Source organism: Urocampus carinirostris, chromosome 16 (assembly GCF_059441175.1).
Source record: "Urocampus carinirostris isolate Australia breed hairy pipefish chromosome 16, RoL_Ucar_1.0, whole genome shotgun sequence".
Classification (NCBI taxonomy): Eukaryota; Metazoa; Chordata; class Actinopteri; order Syngnathiformes; family Syngnathidae; genus Urocampus; species Urocampus carinirostris.
Window position 1 is genome coordinate 964,192 of NC_142364.1, and position 18,534 is coordinate 982,725.

The following is an 18,534-nucleotide window of genomic DNA, read 5'->3' on the forward strand; positions in this document are numbered from 1 at the left end:
CGAACACGACAGAAGCAAAGACAAAACAACAAATCGAAAAAATAAAACGCACATACCATGTTGACGTACATGTTCGAAAGGTAGTAGGAAGAAACATATGCTTTTTAAAACCTACCCCTTTGACTTCATTAATAATTGTGTCTCACAGTTAGTTCTTCTGTGTATTTAAATGTAAAAAGTAACATGAATGAATGAAATGAATGAATACTTTTTATTTCGAACATTAAAACAAAAACAGGACAAAAGCAATACCTCAACACCAAAATTATGTTACATAACATGTTCGAAAAGGGGGAGTAGGAAGCAGATGCTTATTTTCCCCTTTATCTTCCCTATTAAATACATTTTACAAATCCTCTTCTCCTCTTGTGTCTAATATAAGAAAATCTCATGGATACACACATTACATAGGTCAGATGTCAATAATTATAATAATAACAATAGTCACATATTTTATACACTAATCTTCGTAGTACCCATCCATCAACGTCATAATGCCACTAGTCACAAAACATCACCGAGGCCCCCATGATAATAACAACAATAGTAATAATATTAATAATAACAGTTATAACAATAGCAACAATAACTACAAAGTTAACCATAGTTCTAAACGCACAATTCCCAATCTCTCGAATCACTCATACCCCATTTTCTTCAACTCTGTATTCCACCAGTAATGTTATTTTGTATTTAAATTTGAACACGTGAATAGTTGGACATTGTTTGATCTTGTCTTGTAAGTTATTCCAAAATTTGACTCCACACACAGACACACACATACTTTTCCTGGTTGTTCTCACCTTTGGGATTATGAATTTACAACAGAAATTCATAACGACAGAAAATGGGATAGTTGTCATTGGAATACTTGGACATCTGTTGTGGAGTACCACAAGGTTCTATCCTGAGTCCAAAGTTATTTAATTTACATATTAACGATATTTTTAATGTTTCAAAACTATTAAAAATAGTAACATTTGCAGACGAAACTAACATTTTCTATTCAAATGATGACTATATTGATTTGGTAACCATGCATTACTGTAATGGTAAATTAATTAATGTTTATCAGTACTTGTTGCAATACTTTTATTTGCCACAGCCTTGGCATAGGTTCGAGGTTTGATGTCCAGACCGGTGATAATGTCATTGATCCTGGTATACTCAAGTTCTGCTACACGTCCTTCTAGCGCATTAATCCTCTTGTCCTTCTCCATGTTTTCATTTTTTTAGATCTCTGATTTCAGCTATTCAACTCATGATTGTATTTTGCTGTTTGGTGACTATATCCATTTTGTCTATCATAGAGCCAAGGGACTTTTTGAATTCCTCAAGTTCCTTGTCCCTGCTCGACATCTTGAAAATTCCACGCAACTTTTACAGCACCGTCCGCTGATCGCCTCACCCGAGCGCCCTCCGACTCTCCGGTTGTTATTTCGCCGGACCTAGTATCCCCGGTCTTTGGTCGTTTTGCAAAGCAGCGCCGCCATGTTTGCCTCCTTACCGTAATGCAAATTCAGTCTGTAGCTCAGGAGGTAGAGCGCTCGTCTTGGGATCAAGGGATCCCAGTTCGAATCCCGGCTCGTCCGTGTTACATGTCGAAGTGTCCTTGGGTAAGACACTGAACGCCTAATACCCGCAATAAGCCGGTTAGCGCCTTACATGGCTGCAAGGCCGCTATTGGGAAATGTGGAGCACATTGTAAAGCGCTTTGGGAAGTCATTGACTTGAAAAGCGCTATGGAAATGCAGATCATTTCATTTCATATTATTCATTGAAATCAAAGAACAAACCCAAATTACACGCCCAAGTGAGCGGCATGGGGGTATTCCTTCACCCCGAGGGTGGTAGGGTCACCATATCCTGTGGTGTGTCATGGGCAAGTACAACCTGGTGGCGCCCATCCCTCTCCAGGCCAACAAATCACTTCTGTATTTTCAAATTATAATTTTGAAAACAAGCTTTTTTGCACAACGGTAATGATACAGGACATCATATATTTCAGTTCACATGATACTTTGTCGCCAGGAAATAATTGAGAAGCACTCAATTACATGTCAAAATAAATGTGCATTTGTTCTTTTTTTAAATAAGTTGCTTGGACTAAACCAATATTTTCTGAACTCGAAGTGCTATCATTTTGCATTTTATGAAGAGGTAGGTACCTACATTGAAAAAAGTAAAGATTGGTCGGCAGATGGCAGCCCTAACAAAGTTTGAGAAGAGGACATTGTTTTAAGGTTAACGCAGATCACTACGATCAAGTACTCACAGAAACATAACTAGCACAAAGGAAGAACTTTTCTTATTAAATCAAAAATCGCGTAGAAATAGCAATACTGGTCTGAAAAAATAAAATCACATTTAGGTTTTTACCCCCAAATCATGCAGCCCTAATGTACACACACATTAAGTTTACCCATGACATCGATAGTACACAGATCTGTACACGAAGTGTAGAATTATTTTTTTATGTAAAGGCAAGTAATAAATTATATCAAGCAGAGTTACCAATGCTATTTTCACCAGCACACATGTGATCCAGGGCTCTGGCTTGAATTGAGAATCTTTGACCGCAAACCGAACAGGAAAAAGGCTTCTCACCTGTGTGGGTTCTTGTGTGGTCTTTTAAAACATGCTTTTGGCTGAATCTTTGACCACAAACTGTGCAGGAAAAAGGCTTCTCCCCAGTGTGGGTTCTTGTGTGTCTTTCTAAGATCCAGCTCTGATTAAATTTTTGACCGCAAACTAAGCACGAAAAAGGCTTCTCACCAGTGTGGATGAGTGTGTGCAATTTTAAGGAACTCTTCCAGCTGAATCTTTGACCGCAAATCGAGCAGGAAAACGGCTTCTCACCAGTGTGGGTAAGAGCGTGTGCTTTTACGCTTTGTTTCTGATGAAATTTTTCACCGCAAATTGAGCAGGAAAAAGGCTTCTCGCCAGTGTGGGTTCTTGTGTGTCTTTCTAAGCTCCAGCTCTGATTAAATCTTTGACCGCAATCTAAGCATGAAAAAGGCTTCTCACCTGTGTGGAGACTTGCGTGTCTTTTTAAGCTCCCACTGTGGTTAAATTTTTGACCGCAAATCGAGCAGGAAAAAGGCTTCTCACCTGTGTGGAAACTTGCGTGTCTTTTTAAGCTTTCTTTACAGCTAAAATTTTCACCACAAATCGAGCAGGAAAAAGGCTTCTCACCAGTGTGGATTCTGGTGTGGTATTCCAGGGAACTCTTCCAGGTGAATCTTTGACCACAAATTGAGCAGGAAAAAGGCTTCTCGCCTGTATGGATTCTTGTGTGTTTGTTTAAGGTCCCGCTCTGGTTAAATTTTTTACCGCAAATTGAGCAGGAAAAAGGCTTTTCGCCAGTATGGGTTCTTGTGTGTTTGTTTAAGCTTCTTTTCAGGCTGAATGATTGACCACAAACAGAGCAGGAAAAAGGCTTCTCACCAGTGTGGATTCTCGTGTGGTCTTTTAAGGTTTTCTTCAAGGTGAACTTTTTACCACAAATTGAGCAGGAAAAAGGCTTTTCACCAGTGTGGAGGCTTGCGTGTCTTTTTAAGCTCCTGCTCTGGTTAAAATTTTTACCACAAATTGAGCAGGTAAAAGGTTTCTCATCAGTGTGGGTTATCGCATGCGATTTTAAGGAACTCTTCCAGCTGAATGTTTGACCGCAAATTGAGCATGAAAAAGGCTTCTCGCCAGTGTGGGTTCTTGTGTGTTTGTTTAAGCTTCTTTTCAGGCTGAATGATTGACCACAAACAGAGCAGGAAAAAGGCTTCTCACCAGTGTGGATTCTCGTGTGGTCTTTTAAGGTTTTCTTCAAGGTGAACTTTTTACCACAAATTAAGCAGGAAAAAGGCTTTTCACCAGTGTGGAGGCTTGCGTGTCTTTTTAAGCTCCTGCTCTGGTTAAAATTTTTACCGCAAATTGAGCAGGTAAATGGTTTTTCATCAGTGTGGGTTATTGCATGCGATTTTAAGGAACTCTTCCAGCTGAATCGTTGACCGCATATTGAGCAGGAAAAAGGCCTCTCACCTGTGTGGAGATTTGCGTGTCTTTTTAAGCTCCCGCTGTGGTTAAATCTTTGACCGCAAACAGAGCAGGAAAATGGCTTCTCACCAGTGTGAACTACCATGTGCAATTTTAAACGATTCTTGAATCGAAAGGTTTTCCCACACTGAGAACACTTGTGATCACCTTCTGACTGTTCGTCGACATCAATGTCAGATTTGTCATCATCAGTTTTTACGTGTTGATGGGAGCTGCTGCTCAGAGGCTCCTGCCAGTTATTTTCTTCATGTTTAACCCGATTCTCAGTAAATAAAGAGGTCTCAGTCACCGGCAACTCTGTGAGATGTTCGTCCTCTTTAACACAAACAAGCGCCGCATCCTCCTCCTTTTTAATGCCAGGAAACTCGCCAGTGTGGCTTCTTGTGTGTTTGTTTAAGCTTTTTTTCAGGCTGAATTTTTGACCACAAACAGAGCAGGAAAAAGGCTTCTCACCAGTGTGGGTTATTGCATGGGATTTTAAGGAACTCTTCCAGCTGAATTTTTGACCGCAAATTGAGCAGGAAAAAGGCTTTTCACCTGTGTGGATTCTCGTGTGGGCTTTTAAGGTTTTCTTCAAGGTGAACTTTTCACCACAAATTGAGCAGGAAAAAGGTTTCTCTCCAGAGTGGGTTTTTGTGTGGTCTTCTAAGACATGCTTTCGGCTGAATCTTTGACCGCAGACTGAGCAGGAAAAAGGCTTCTCGCCAGTGTGGCTTTTGGTGTGTGATTTTAACTGTTCATTCAGCCTAAAATTTTCACCACAAATTGAGCAGGAAAAGGGCTTCTCACCAGTGTGGATTCTCGTGTGGACTTTTAAGTTTTTCTTCCAGGTGAACTTTTCACCACAAATTGAGCAGGAAAAAGGTTTCTCACCAGAGTGGATTCTTGAATGGCCTTTTAGGGCACTTTTCCAGCGGAATGTTTGACCGCAAACTGAACAGGAAAATGGCTTCTCACCAGTGTGAACTAACATGTGTAATTTTAAACGATACTTGAATCGAAAGGTTTTCCCACACTGAGAACACTTGTGATCACCTTCTGACTGTTCGTCGCCATCAGTGTGCGCAGAGTCGGACGTGTCGTCATCATTAGTTTTCACGTGCTGACTGGAGCTTTTGCTTAGAGGCTCCTGCCAGTTCTTTTCTTCATTTTTAACCCGATTCTCTGTAGTTAAACCGGTCTCAGTCACGGGCAACTCTGTGAGATGTTCCTCCTCTTTAACACAAACAAGCTCCACATCCTCCTCCTGTTTAACACAAACAAATTCCGCATGGTCCTCCTCATCCTCTTTAACACAAAATACCTCCGCATCCGCCACCTCCTCTTTAACACAAATAAGCTCCGCCTCCTCCTTTATAATGCCAGGAAACTCTGGTTCCTGCCGCAGAGGAGAAATGGATTCTTCACTGAACACTGTGGGACACAAGACACACATGGTTTTAGATCATCCACAATAAACCACAAAATACCCAAATAATGGGCTTGTAAAGGTGAGGACATCTGCATTTGTTATCTAGGTAAAATTTAATTTTATCATGCCATGTATGGGACTTATCGGATTATTTTAGTCATGCTTAATCTTTTTGTTTCTCATGTATCCTGGGCTGTACTTTTGTTGTTAGGTCTTTAATTGTTACTTTGTCTGCAAAAATGAAAGCAATTATTCGGGGGTTTACGAAGGGATTAAAGTTGAATGTCTCAGCCGAATTCTGCTTCGATACTGGTTTCCTCCGCACCATCATCATCAAATTAACTATTTCTAATCACAGGGCAATCCAGGCAACTTAAGTAGGGGTGGCCACACTGGTTAGGTGTAAACCTGTATATTTCCAATAAATTATTATTATCATGCCCTGCGGAGAGGGGCCCTCCCCCCTGGGAGGTGTGAGAATTTTCCCACCGTGATCCGCCGCGTGTCGTAAGAGTCGACTAAAGTGGAGGGAGCGAGGGGACTGGGGATCCTCTCCTCCCTATCTCTACACCCTAAGAGACAGCAAGGCAAAGAAAGGGGGGGGGGGGCGAAAGGTCTCGCAAACCCTAGTTATAGGGTCACTAAATGTGAGAGGATGTGGAAGTAAAGCGACTGAGTGGAAGAAAGAGGAGATCGGAAGGATAATGATAAAAGGAAGGTTGATGTGTTAGCCTTGAGTGAAACAAAGATGAAAGGAAAGAGTGAATTACAGCTTGGAGGTATGTATGGTAGAAATTCGGGAGTTAGATGTGGACATGCTAGAGATGGAGTGCCTGTGCTTGTGAGTGAGAAAGCAAAGGAAAAACTGGTGGAGTGGAAAGAGATATCTTCCAGATTGATGTGGGTGAGGTTAAAGTGGGGTGTAGAAGTATGGATGTTTATAAGTGCATATGGACCTGGTTCAGAAAGAAGTGCTGAGAAGAGAGAGGAGTTCTGGAAGGATTTGTCCGAGTGTGTGGCAAGAGCAAAAGAAGGGTGGAAAGTGGTAATACTAGGAAGTACAAATACAAGGAAGAAATGAGAGTGGGAAGATATTGATTGAGTTATGTGTGGAAAATGAGTTGGTGATTGGAAATACATTGTTTAAAAAGAGGGACGTGAATAAGTATACTTTTGTCAGAGTGGATGGTGGTGAGATGGTGGACAGAGCACTGATGGATTATGAAGTGGTTAGGAAAGGGATGTTAAGTAGATTGTTGGATGTCCATGTTTACAGAGGTGAAATGAGTGGTATGTCCGATCATTTTTATGTGGAAGGAAAACTGAGAATAGATGGATCGTGGAGGGCTAGTTATAAGAAGAGTGTGAGGGAAGAGGTGAAAATGTCAGCGTCGAATCAGGCAGAAAATGAAAGAGTTTAAAAAGAGGATAGGGGAAGAGTATGTGTGGATTAGTAAAAGAGAAGTGGAGAGAGTGGAAATGGAATGGAAGTTGATTAAAGAGGCAGTGTTGAGGAGTGCAAAAGAAGTGTGTGGAATGAGAAAAGTTGGTGTAGGTATTAGGAAAGGAAGTGAATGGTGGAATGATGAGGTATCAGAGGCTGTGACAGAGAAGAGACGTGCCTTTGAGAAGTGTCTGCAAGATAAGAGTGGTGAAGCGTTTGAAAGGAATAAAGTGAAGAAAAGGTTGTTAAAAGCGGCAGTGGAAGCAGCAAAAAGGAAAGCAAATGATGAATGGTGTCGAAAGATAGGAGTGAACTTTGAGGAAAGGAGAAAAGTCTTCTGGAAATAAGTGAAAAGAATAAGAAAGAGCAAGTCTGGAAAGGAAGAGAAAGTGAAAGATAAGGATGGTAAATTGCTGGTTAGCGGTACTGCAGTCAGGATGAGATGGGCAGAGTATTTTGAAGAGTTGCAAAATGTTGAAGATTGGAGAGAAGTGAGAGTCGGGGTGATCGATGGTATGGGGAGAATGCCCGTGTTGGGTGATTTAAATGTGAAGCCTGTGGAAACATGGGAGGTGCAAGAGGCAGTGAAAGAAATGAAAAGGGGGAAGGCACCTGGGTTGGATGGTTGTACTGCTGAATGCTTGAAATAAGGTGGAACAGCTATGATTGACTGGTTAGTACGCTTGTTGAATGTATGCTTTTTAGGTGCTGTGGTTCCTGTTGATTGGTGTAGTGCATGCGTAGTGCCATTGTATAAGGGTAAAAGTGATAAAAATGAATGTAGCAATTTGAGAGGTATCAGTTTGTTGTCTGTGCCGGGTAAGCTGTTTGGAAGAGTCTTGATTAAGGGAGTGAGAGGAAGAACGAATGAGGTGGAGATGGAGGAAAAATAAATAATTATTATGATTTATGCTTCCTTTGCTTTTCAGTGTCAAGCTTTTAGCTTTAATTTTGCTTTATTGTCCTCCCATCTAAGTCATTCACGATAAGACATCATAAATGGTAATATATGAATTAAACAAAAACAATCTGAAGAGCCATTTAGGAGCCAAGAGGGTTGGCAAATTTTAATGACCCAAGCTAAAAAAAAAACAAAAGCCGGTTCTCTAAAAAGAGTCGTAACACCCAACGCTACAACAGCCCATTCCAGTTAGATTGAATTCATTAAACTCACTTTTTATTGTTTACTGCTGATTGTTGTTTCATGATATTGTTTATTTTTTTGCACATCAAATGTAAGATACATCTGTTGCTGGCGAGGTCCATTAAATATTACAACTACCTGTCTGTTCTTCTATATTCAACTGACTAGAATATTGCTCTATACATTTCAAATTATTTGACATACAACGTATTATTAAAATAATGGCAAGAGTTACTTCCCCTGGTATAGAGTAATGCAGTTACTAACTCGGTTAATTTTAGGAAGAAGTAGCGACTAACTATAAGTAATTACTTTCTTTGAATAACGTGCCCAACACCGGGGATGGGAATGGTCTCACTAAAACGGCACTTCGGGTTGTTTTTGTTAATTTTATCCATATAATAACGATTATTCGTGAGCGACACGCCACTAATACAAATGATGTTGTGCCGAAAATTGTCCATCGCGGCATGAAATGTCGCTCCTAACGCAAATGTTACTAAAACAACTTTGTATAGCTTATTTTGGGGAGAATTGAGAACATGATGCCCTCGGCTAGAGTAGCCAAGATGGCCGCTCATCGTCAGTGTGAGGCTGTTGTTACCCTGTCGCCTCCCGATTGTATTTTACGTACAAGAAAATATGATTACAAATATATTATATGGAAGGTTACAAAGTAGGAAAATAATAACTTACCTGCTCTGTTCACACAAGTCGAAGCTGCTTGCAAACAGCCATTTTGTAGCGGTATCTCCATCTCCTCTTTGGGACTTGGAAGCTCCATTTTCAACATCCTTTCCCTCTCTAGCCCTTTTCAAGCTCCAGATCGATTCTCTCCCAAGTCCAAAGGCGCCTTTGCACGCGAATAAATCAGTCAAATGACAGATTCCACTTCGAGTCTGGCTGTGTGCTTCGTTTCCGCACTTATGACCGGAAATATGAATCAGACGCTAGGGGGCAGCACAACAGTAGAACAGTGATGGGAATGACAGCTCTTTTTCGGCTCGGCTCACTAAAAAAAATGTCTCTTTCGGCTCCTAAACGGTTGTTCAGGTTTTTTTTTTCATTATATAGCCAAGAATGATAAAACATTTTAAACTAAATTAATTCATTTTGAATTATTCCAAGCTTTTTAACGCGACTGGATCGGAATACCATGTTGCTGGATCAAACATGACTTATGTTTTTCAACCTTTTGTTTTCCTAAAAAAATAATCTAAAAACATGCTGTCAGTTGAAAATGCTTAAAAATGTTTTATTTTCTAAAATTTAAACTGACATTATAAAGTTTTTCTTATTGTTTGTGGTCACCGTGGCTCAGGGATTAATATTCATTTTGGTTAATAATTTTGCTGCAATATAATATGAGATTATACAAGATTTTTAACCTGTTTTTCAAGTTTTACTGAACATTCTATTTTGTTTTATTCGATCACCATTATTATTTTTTTCAGAAAATAAAACGAGCAATAATTATTTTCAGTTACTTTTAGTAAAATAACAAAATTATCATCCAAAATGTGCGCAAGAATCTTAAATTATTCCATTTACTTTATTAGGTTTTTGCCAAGCATTCTTAAACAGCTTCATTAAAAAAAAAAAAAAATTAAATACAGGCGCCGCTGAGGTAGTTTACGAGTGTTGTTCACAATCTATGAAGCAACCGGTTGTGTTCAGCCCTTCCTTTGCGCTCTTCTGACTTTCCACAGAGTCCACTTTCATCGATGAATTTCTTTTCAATATAACAAACCGCTAAAAGATAGATAGATGCTTTATTCATCCCCGTCGGGAAATTCACACTTCCAGCAGTAGACTTGAGTTGAAAAATAAAATAATAAAGAAAGCAGGCGGTGCTGTGTCCAGAGTCACGTGATTGAAGTCCCCAGAGATTAAACAGGATGGCCTCGGGTGCTGTGTTGTAGTTTAGCAACAGCGGAATGGATGACGTCACACGCTAGGCCAAAAGTTCGACGTCCCTGCAGCAGATGGGAATCTTTGTGCCCAGGGTTACACCACCTCGTGTTCACGTAGATAGCGAGTCTGCCTCCTCTCCGCTTCCCGCAGGCTTTTGTGTCTCTGTCTGCCCTAACAGCGCTGAAGCCGGGTAGCTCCACGTTAGCGTCCGGGATGCTACACGTGAGCCACGTTTCCGTAAAACACAGCAAACTGCACTCCTTGTACACTTTATTGTTTTTCACAATCACAGTCAGTTCGACTTATTTGGTAGGGATTTCGAATTTACCATGAATACGGATGGTACCGAAGGCTTATATCGCCGCTAGCCGCTTAGCCTTCACCTTAGCTCCGGCTCTGCAGCTACGATAGGGCCCCCTCATCACGCCGGCACGAGAATTCTTCAGGGTGAATGATTTTTTTTTTTTAATTTAATTGACTATAAGGGATTTAATATAATACAAATCAAATTTTGCTGAATGCAGTGGGGATTTTTCACAGGGATTCAGGGCTTGGGGTCAGTGTGGCCTGGACAAGAATTATGTTTACATAATACCGAGAACGAGGACAAGGGGTGAAGCGGGAAAAGGAGACAAAGTTTCTGATAAGCTTAATTGTTTTGAGCCCTCTAGACGTGGCGGCGTCTTCCGGCGAAGAGGAGGCGGCGGCGCGCCCATGGGAGGAGGAGTTCCTGGCCCACTCCAGGGGAGGAGTCGGCACGCCCCAACGGGAGTGGCCGATGCCCCGACGTGTCAAAAGAAACGGAACACGGGAGCACAGACAGACAGGAATCGGAGACAGACAGATCGGAGAACGAGAGATGAGAGGCTCGCCAAGACTAATTCGATAATAATTCGACAAAATTCGATGGAGTTCACTTAATAAGAAAATAAATCTGCCCCCGTGTGGAAAAGCCTGTCTCTTGTCAATATGTTTACCAAAAATCAAGAAAAAAGCACGCAGTGTTAGGAGAATAAAGTTTGTTTTTGGTTAATGGAGTCAGATAACTAATTTGAACAATTTGGTAAACGATACATTTATAATATAGTTTTTCCCCTAACGAGGGTAGGGAGTTGATTCCTCGAAGAAACGCATTCTTGTGCGTTAAAACCCATAACGATAGGATAGAAAGTCATCCAAAGTGTATATGTCAAACGGGATGAAAAACAACGAAGATAGAGGCAGACACTTAAAACAATAAATCACAAAAAGTGCGAAATAACACGGAGCTGCTGGAAAGGCTGCCGCTCGCGACGGCGCCTATGTTAGACCCCATGTGATTAAGGGCGTCACAAATAAACTTGACATGAGCCATATTGAATCTTTTTTTATTGTAATTTATTGAGTTAAATAAATAATAAACACAGCAACAATGTTTATCTTCATTATGTCAAATAAAAAAATTGGATAGTTGATGGCGAGTCACAGCATGTGATCCCATACACATGCATATAAAAATGGCTGCCCTTTGTTTTAAGTAACGAAAAGTAACTCTCAGCTTGGAATAAAATGGGGATCCCTGTGTCAGGGTCTCCAAGGTTATGAAATGTGATAACTGATATGTCTCTTATGGGACATTAAATCAAATTACAATGGGAATATTTGGTCAAGGATACACATGTTTAATAAGATGTTGTATTAACCATATTGAGCGATACTCCTTTAATTTTTAGTGGTCACGACTGAGTTAGAGACGGAGTCAAAATTGACTAATAACAGTTAGTAGTGCCAATTACTAACACAACATGTGGGTTATATAGACTATTATTCATTGAAACCAAAGAACAAACCCAAATTACAGGCATAAGTGAGCGGCATGGGGGTATTCCTTCACCACGAGGGGTGGTAGGGTCACCATTTCCTGTGGTGTGTCATGGTCAAAGGGTGGCCCCCCATCCCTCTCCAGGCCAACAAATAACTTCTGTATTTTCAAATTATAATTCTAAATAGGCTTTTTTTGCACAACTGGAATGATACAGGGCATAATATACTTCAGTTCACACGATACTTTGTCGCCAGGAAATAATTGAGAAGCACTCCATTACATGTGAAAATAAATGTTCATTTGTTCTTTTTTTAAATAAGTTGCTTGGACTAGACCAATATTTTCTGAACTGGGAGTGCTATCATTTTGCATTTTATGACAAGGTAGGTACTGTAAGGTTTTAACATTTATTATACTGATATCTGACTCCGAAACCCTTCCCGTGTCTTGCCGATGAAGTGTTCACGCCCCATGATCAAGCCCCTGGCTGATTGCATCAACAGAGGAGAGGTGATAAATCATTGTTATCTGCACAGACTGAAATAAAAGACACATTCCAAAACACGGGTAGTTTACGACACCCTTCAAAAAAGTTGCACTCAAGGCTGAGGTCAAACTTAGGACAAGTATTTTTGAGTATAACCTCTGAGAAGAGGACATTGTTTTCTTAAGGTTATTGCAGGTCACTATGATCAAGTACACACAAAAACATAACTGGCACAGAAGAGGAACTTTTCTTAAAAAATCACGTGGAAATAGCAATACTGGTCTGAAAAAAAAATCCCATTTAGGTTTTTTACCCATAATCATGCAGCCCTAATGTACACACACATTAAATTTAAACATGTCAATGACATCAAGAGTAGACATGTCTGTACATGAAGTGGTAGGTTTATTTTTTTAATGTAAACGTAAGAAATAAAATCATATCAAGCAGAGTGACCAATGCTATTTTCACCAGCACATGTGTGATCCGAGCTCTGGCTTGAATTGAGAATCTTTGACCACAAACCGAACAGGAAAACGGTTTCTCCCCGGTGTGTTGTCTTGTGTGTCTTTCTAAGGTGCTTTTACCTCTTAATTTTTGACCGCAAATGGAGCAGGAAAAAGGCTTCTCCCCAGTGTGGATTCTCGTGTGGCATTTTAAGGAATGCTTCCAGATAAAAATGGCTTCTCACCAGTGTGGGCTCTTTTGTGTTTGTTTAAGCTTCCGCGCTGGTTAAATTTTTGACCGCAAATTGAGCAGGAAAATGGCTTCTCGCCAGTGTGGGTCGTTATATGTTTGTTTAAGCTTCTTTTCAGGCTGAATTTTTGACCACAAACAGAGCAGGAAAAAGGCTTCTCCCCAGTGTGGATTCTCGTGTGGTATTCTAAGGCATGCTTCCAGCTGAAACTCTGACCGCAAACTGAACAGGAAAATGGCTTCTCACCAGTGTGGGTTCTTGTGTGTCTTTTTAAGGTCCCGCTCCGGTTAAACTTTTGATCGCAAACTGAACAGGAAAATGGCTTCTCACCAGTGTGGATTCTGATGTGGTATTCTAAGGCACTCTTCCAGATGAATTTTCGACCGCAAACTGAGCAGGAAAATGGCTTCTCACCAGTGTGACTTTTGGTGTGTAATTTTAAATTCCTACGAAGAGTAAATCTTTCACCGCAAACTAGGCAGGAAAAGGGCTTCTCAACAGTGTGGATTCTGGTGTGGTATTCGAAGGCACGCTTCAATCTGAATTTTTGACCGCAAACTGAGCAGGAAAACGGTTTCTCCCCGGTGTGGAGTCTGGTGTGTCTTTTTAAGCTGCTTTTATGGCTGAATCTTTGACCGCAAACAGAGCAGTCGAATGGCTTCTCACCAGTGTGGATTCTGGTGTGGTATTCTAAGGCACGCTTCCAGCTGAATTTTTGACCACAATCTGAGCAGGAAAATGGTTTCTCACCAGTGTGGCTTTTTGTGTGTGATTTTAAATTCCCACTAAGAGTAAATCTTTCACCGCAAACTAGGCAGGAAAAGGGCTTCTCACCAGTGTGGATTCTGGTGTGGTATTTGAAGGCAAACTTCCATCTGAATTTTTGACCGCAAACTGAGCAGGAAAACGGTTTTTCCCCGGTGTGGAGTCTGGTGTGTCTTTTTAAGCTGCTTTTACGGCTGAATCTTTGACTGCAAACAGAGCAGGAAAAAGGCTTCTCATCTGTGTGGAGACTTGCGTGTCTTTTTAAGCTTTCTTTACAGCTAAAATTCTGACCACAAATTGAGCAGAAAAAAGGTTTCTCACCAGTGTGTGTTATTGCATGCGATTTTAAGGAACTCTTCCAGCTGAATCTTTGACCGCAAACTGAGCAGGAAAAAGGCTTCTCCCCTGTGTGGAGATTTGCGTGTCTTTTTAAGCTCCCCCTCTGGTTAAATCTTTGTCCACAAACGGAGCAGGAAAATGGCTTCTCACCAGTGTGAACTACCATGTGCAATTTTAAACGATCCTTGAATCGAAAACTTTTCCCACACCGAGAACACTTGTGATCACCTTCTGACTGTTCGTCGCCATCAGTGTGCGCAGAGTCGGACGTGTCGTCATCATTAGTTTTCACGTGCTGACTGGAGCTTTTGCTTAGAGTTTCCTGCCAGTTGTTTTCTTCATATTTAACCCAATTCTCCGTAGTTAAAGAGGTCTCAGTCACGGGCAACTCTGTGAGATGTTCCTCCTCTTTAATACAGACGGGCTCCACATCGTCCTTCTCCTTTTTAATGCCGGGAAACTCGGGTTCCTTTCGCACAGGAGGAAAGAATTCTTCACGGACATCTGTGGGACACAAGACACACGTGGTTTTGTATCATCCAAAATCATGCAAGGTAAGGATCTTGGCTTTTGAGTGCAACAAGAAAAAAAATGAAAGCTAAAGTTTGCCATACTTCCCAGTTTGTTTGGCTTCATAGATATTGACTCGTGCGCCCACCCAGCTGTTTGACTGACACCATACACCAGCCTATCACAGTAGTGCACGCAGACAGTCAATACACACACACACACACACAGCCCAGCGATAGCATTTGCTGTGTGCTCTTTTCTGACCACAATTGTATTGTATTTATTTATTCAGCCAGTATAAACCATAAACATGATATATACAAGAAATCATTTGACACGCAAACTCTCAATAATGATAATATAATAGATTTAAAACAATAAAGAATAGAGTAAAAAAATATATTGTAGTGTATAATACAAGGTAATTCAATAGAATCATTTAAAAAGAAAGAATATGTAAATAACAAGACTAGTAGAATAGGTCAGAGGAACGCCGTTGGCATAATAATACTATACATAATAACCTAAATCAATTCCCGTTGAACATACGAATAGCGGAAGGGTAAAAACTCTCTTTAAGACGTGTAGTCTTGCTCACAATGGAGCGAAGACGGCGACCTGACGGCAGGTCATCAAAGTACCTGTGAGCAGGGTGACTGGGATCGTCCATAATTTTTAGTGTCCGTTTTCTCGTTCGTTCGATGTAGATACTATGCAGGGACGGGAGGCCAGTACCTATTATTTCCTCTGCCGTCCTCACTACTGATTCCATCTTTGACAATTCCTTCTGATTGACGCGACCAAACCAAACTGTGATTGACCTAGTTAAAACGGATTCAATGATAGCACGATAAAAATTGACTAGAGTGGATTGACGGACTCTGAATGATTTGAGTTGATGAAGGAAGTAGAGCCTTTGTCTGGCTGACTTTAGAATATCAATAGCATTGACAGTCCATGTGAGGTCAGCTGACAAGTAAGTACCCAGAAACTTGAATGAATGGACCAGAATGGGCTACTCTGATATCAATGACAATTGAGGACAATTCAGTTCAAAATTCAGAAAGCAGAGGACCAGCAATAGCAGAGGCGCTCAGGTAGCGAGGGGTCCCTGTAGTAAACAAATTTCAGGTCAACCACCTCGAATCTCTCAAGATGGAGTACACTTAGTTCTTTTCTGTTAGGGAAAATAAATCCACCCCATGTGCAAATGTCGGCTTTTTAAAATATCTGTATACATACAAGATTATTTTAGCCGAGACTGGATCCACAAGTCCTGGTATCAAAATTTCCCAGACAAAATATAATGCATTTTGAACAGCCTGCCCTGGCATTGAACTAAAGCCCAGTCAGTGAATATCTCTATTGCATTAAACTCAGTCAATCGTGTAAAATCCTTGATAGTCAAATGTATAAAATCCTTTAGTATACAACCGTTTTTTACCCTAGACATATTTGTAAAGAACATTCTTTTGTGATAACCTTGCATTAAATCAGGGTCACACCGTTTCAATACCAGCGTTTTGAGTAGGAAAAGGCAAAATAAACATGTTACCTAATGTTAGGGAAAAAAACATAATACAACTGTATCGTGTTCGAAATTGTTCGAATTAGTTATCTGACTCCATTAACCAAACACAAACTTTATTCTCCTAACAATGCTAGCTCGTTTCTTAATTTAGGCAAAATGAACAAAGATAGCCGGCATTTTCACACGGGGGCAAATTTATTTTCTTAAGGTATTTAAGTGAATTCCATCAAATTATTGTCGAATTACTCTAATTAGTCTTCGTCGAGCCTCCCTCTCATTCCTGATCTGATCTTCCATCTCTCCTTCAGCCTTTCGTCCACGTCTTTTCAAAAGCCGGAGCGTCGCCCACCCCCCGTGGGGCGGGTCAGGTGCTCAGCTTCACCACCTCCTCGCCGAAAGGCGCCGCCATGTCTAAAAGACCCACACCAACAAACCTTATCCCCGTTATCAAAATTCCCCAGCCGAAACACTTCACACTTGGAACGGTGCGACCTGTCATCGAACTTCAGCCTCCTCTGTGAAAAATCTTCATTGCATTCAATAACTGTCATTTGTGTATAAAATCCCTTATAGTCAAATGAATACAATATAAAATCCTTCGCTAATCAAAAGTGATTTATATACGGTGTGCATTACCGTTCTATTAACTTCCCAACAAAGGCAAGACGAAGTGGTTTTGGTGACAAGTTCGCTATTACATTCCCGAAAAGTGAGATAAAAGTGAGATAAAACCAGGTAAAAGTGGTTATAGTATCGGGAGTGAGGTCTGCAGGGGTGAATTTCTCGCCATAACACCGCCACGTAAGCACATTAGTCAGCTGGCTGCTACACGCTGCTAGTGTTCTATTTATATCTGTGATTATTATCCTGTCCCCACCCGATTGTATTTTACGTACAAGAAAATATGATTTCAATGATTTTATATGAAAGGTAACAAAATAGGAAATAAATAACCAACCTGTTCTGTTCAACACAACTCGAAGCTGCTTACAAACCGCCATTTTGTAACGGTGACTCGACCTCCTCTTTGGGACTTGGAAGCTCCTTTTTCAACATTCCTTTTCCTCTCTTGACCCTTTTCACGCTCCAAATCGATTGTCTTCCATGTCCAAATGGGGCTTTCCGCGAGAATAGATCAGTAAAATAACTGTGGTGAGAGCTCGACCTCCAGTCTCGCTCAGTGTTTTTATCGTTTCCGCATTCATTCTCTGACGCTAGAGGGCAGCACACCACGAGAACGATAATGGGAATTCCGTCTCTTTTTAGAGAGCTGGCTTTTTCGGCTCAACTCACTAAAAAGAGCCGGATCTTTCGGCTCCCAAGCAGTGTAGTTTTTTTTCCAAATGATATTTTACCAATAATACTAAAACTTTATGAACTAATTCAATTCATTCCAAGACCGACAGGAATGTTCTATGCAGTCCTGTTCCCATACCTGTCGCGCTCCAGGGCTCCATGCCCTTACAAAGTGTCGTATTTTCCCTTACAAAATACAAACCAACCATATTTTTTTTTTTGCAAACGTGTTTATTTATGGGGTTTAACATGTTATATTGTACATGAGTTTCGTTATATCATATATATTGTTCATTAACATTTTGTGTGAGATACTGAATTGCTCGACACAAATGAGGTTTATTATAAAAAAGTTCAAAAATGAAGTCGCTTGGACGTTCACTGTAGAATGAGAAAATACATTAAGTAGAATATTGAATTTTCTTATTCAAATTATTAATTCATTTTCTGCATTAAATTATTGTTGGTAATATACTGACTACTCGGCGACTCCATTCTGAAGAAAAAATATTGAATCATGAAAAACAGACAAAGAAATAACCATCAAAACATCTAGGTAGAGCGCTCGTCTTGGGATCAAGAGGTCTCAGGTTCGATTCCCGGCTCCTCCGTGTTATATGTCGAAATGTCCTTGGGCAAGACACTGAATCCCTAATGCCCCAATAAGCAGGTAAGCGCCTTGAATGGCTGACTCCCTATTGGTGTGTGAGTGTGTGTGTGAATGGGTAAGTGTGAAGCACATTGTAAAGCACTTTGGAAGGTCTTCATTGACTTGAAAAGCGCTATAGAAATGCAGACCGTTCACCGTATCATTGGTATTTGGTTGCACCACCTTTGGCTTTTGTGACAGCTTGCAGTTTCTAGGGCATGTGACAAACAGTATTCTTCATCAATCTGGTGACAACGCTCTTTGATTTCAGTTGCTAGATCATCTTTGCAGGTCGGAGCCTTGCTGTGGACAATTTCGTTCAATTTCCACCACAGGTTTTCAATTGGGTTAAGATCTGGGCTATTTGCAGGTCATGACATTGACTAGATGAGTCTATCTTCAAGGAATGCTTTCACAGTTTTTGCTCTGTGGCATGATGCATTGTCCATCCATCCATTCATCCATTATCTGCACCGCTTATCCACAGTAGGGT

General features: G+C 40.7%; 3 protein-coding genes across 4 annotated transcripts in view; all 3 read right to left on the reverse strand.

Moving 5' to 3' along the window:
• The window catches only part of LOC148349932 (uncharacterized), a 33,841-nt gene extending 24,876 nt beyond the window's left edge, over positions 1-8,965 (reverse strand). The window contains exons 1-2 of the mRNA XM_088355441.1: positions 8,746-8,965; positions 5,369-5,463 (exon numbers count right to left, since the gene is read on the reverse strand). Coding sequence (XP_088211567.1) covers positions 5,369-5,463; positions 8,746-8,842 — 192 coding nt within the window. The 5' untranslated portion in view covers positions 8,843-8,965. The remainder of the gene's footprint in view (positions 1-5,368; positions 5,464-8,745) is intronic.
• LOC148349934 (uncharacterized) lies at positions 198-5,341 on the reverse strand (the record flags this gene model as incomplete). Its single annotated transcript, XM_088319964.1, has 1 exon — positions 198-5,341. A coding segment is annotated over one exon (2,841 nt), but the record flags the coding sequence as incomplete, so codon positions are not given.
• A 2,353-nt stretch (positions 8,966-11,318) lies between the features above and the next one.
• Positions 11,319-17,297, reverse strand: LOC148349935 (uncharacterized). Of its 2 annotated transcripts, XM_088355467.1 has the most exons (3): positions 17,055-17,297; positions 14,206-14,559; positions 11,319-14,121 (listed from the first exon to the last, which is right to left on the reverse strand). In XM_088355467.1, the coding sequence occupies exons 1-3, from the start codon at positions 17,095-17,097 to the stop codon at positions 12,911-12,913; spliced, it is 1,608 nt and encodes a 535-aa protein (XP_088211593.1). In that variant the 5' UTR covers positions 17,098-17,297; the 3' UTR covers positions 11,319-12,910. The 2 variants fall into 2 exon arrangements, with proteins under 2 accessions (XP_088211593.1, XP_088211592.1); XM_088355466.1 differs by having other exon boundaries at positions 11,319-14,559.
• Positions 17,298-18,534: the final 1,237 nt, after the last annotated feature.

Excerpts from the sequence above, each read along its gene's own strand:
- LOC148349935 (XM_088355466.1), bottom strand. The coding sequence starts at position 17,097 with ATGGCGGTTTGTAAGCAGCTTCGAGTTGTGTTGAACAGAACAG. Across the intron at positions 14,560-17,054 it reads AGTTGTGTTGAACAGAACAG|ATGTCCGTGAAGAATTCTTT; the intron begins GTTGGTTATTTA and ends TGTGTCCCACAG.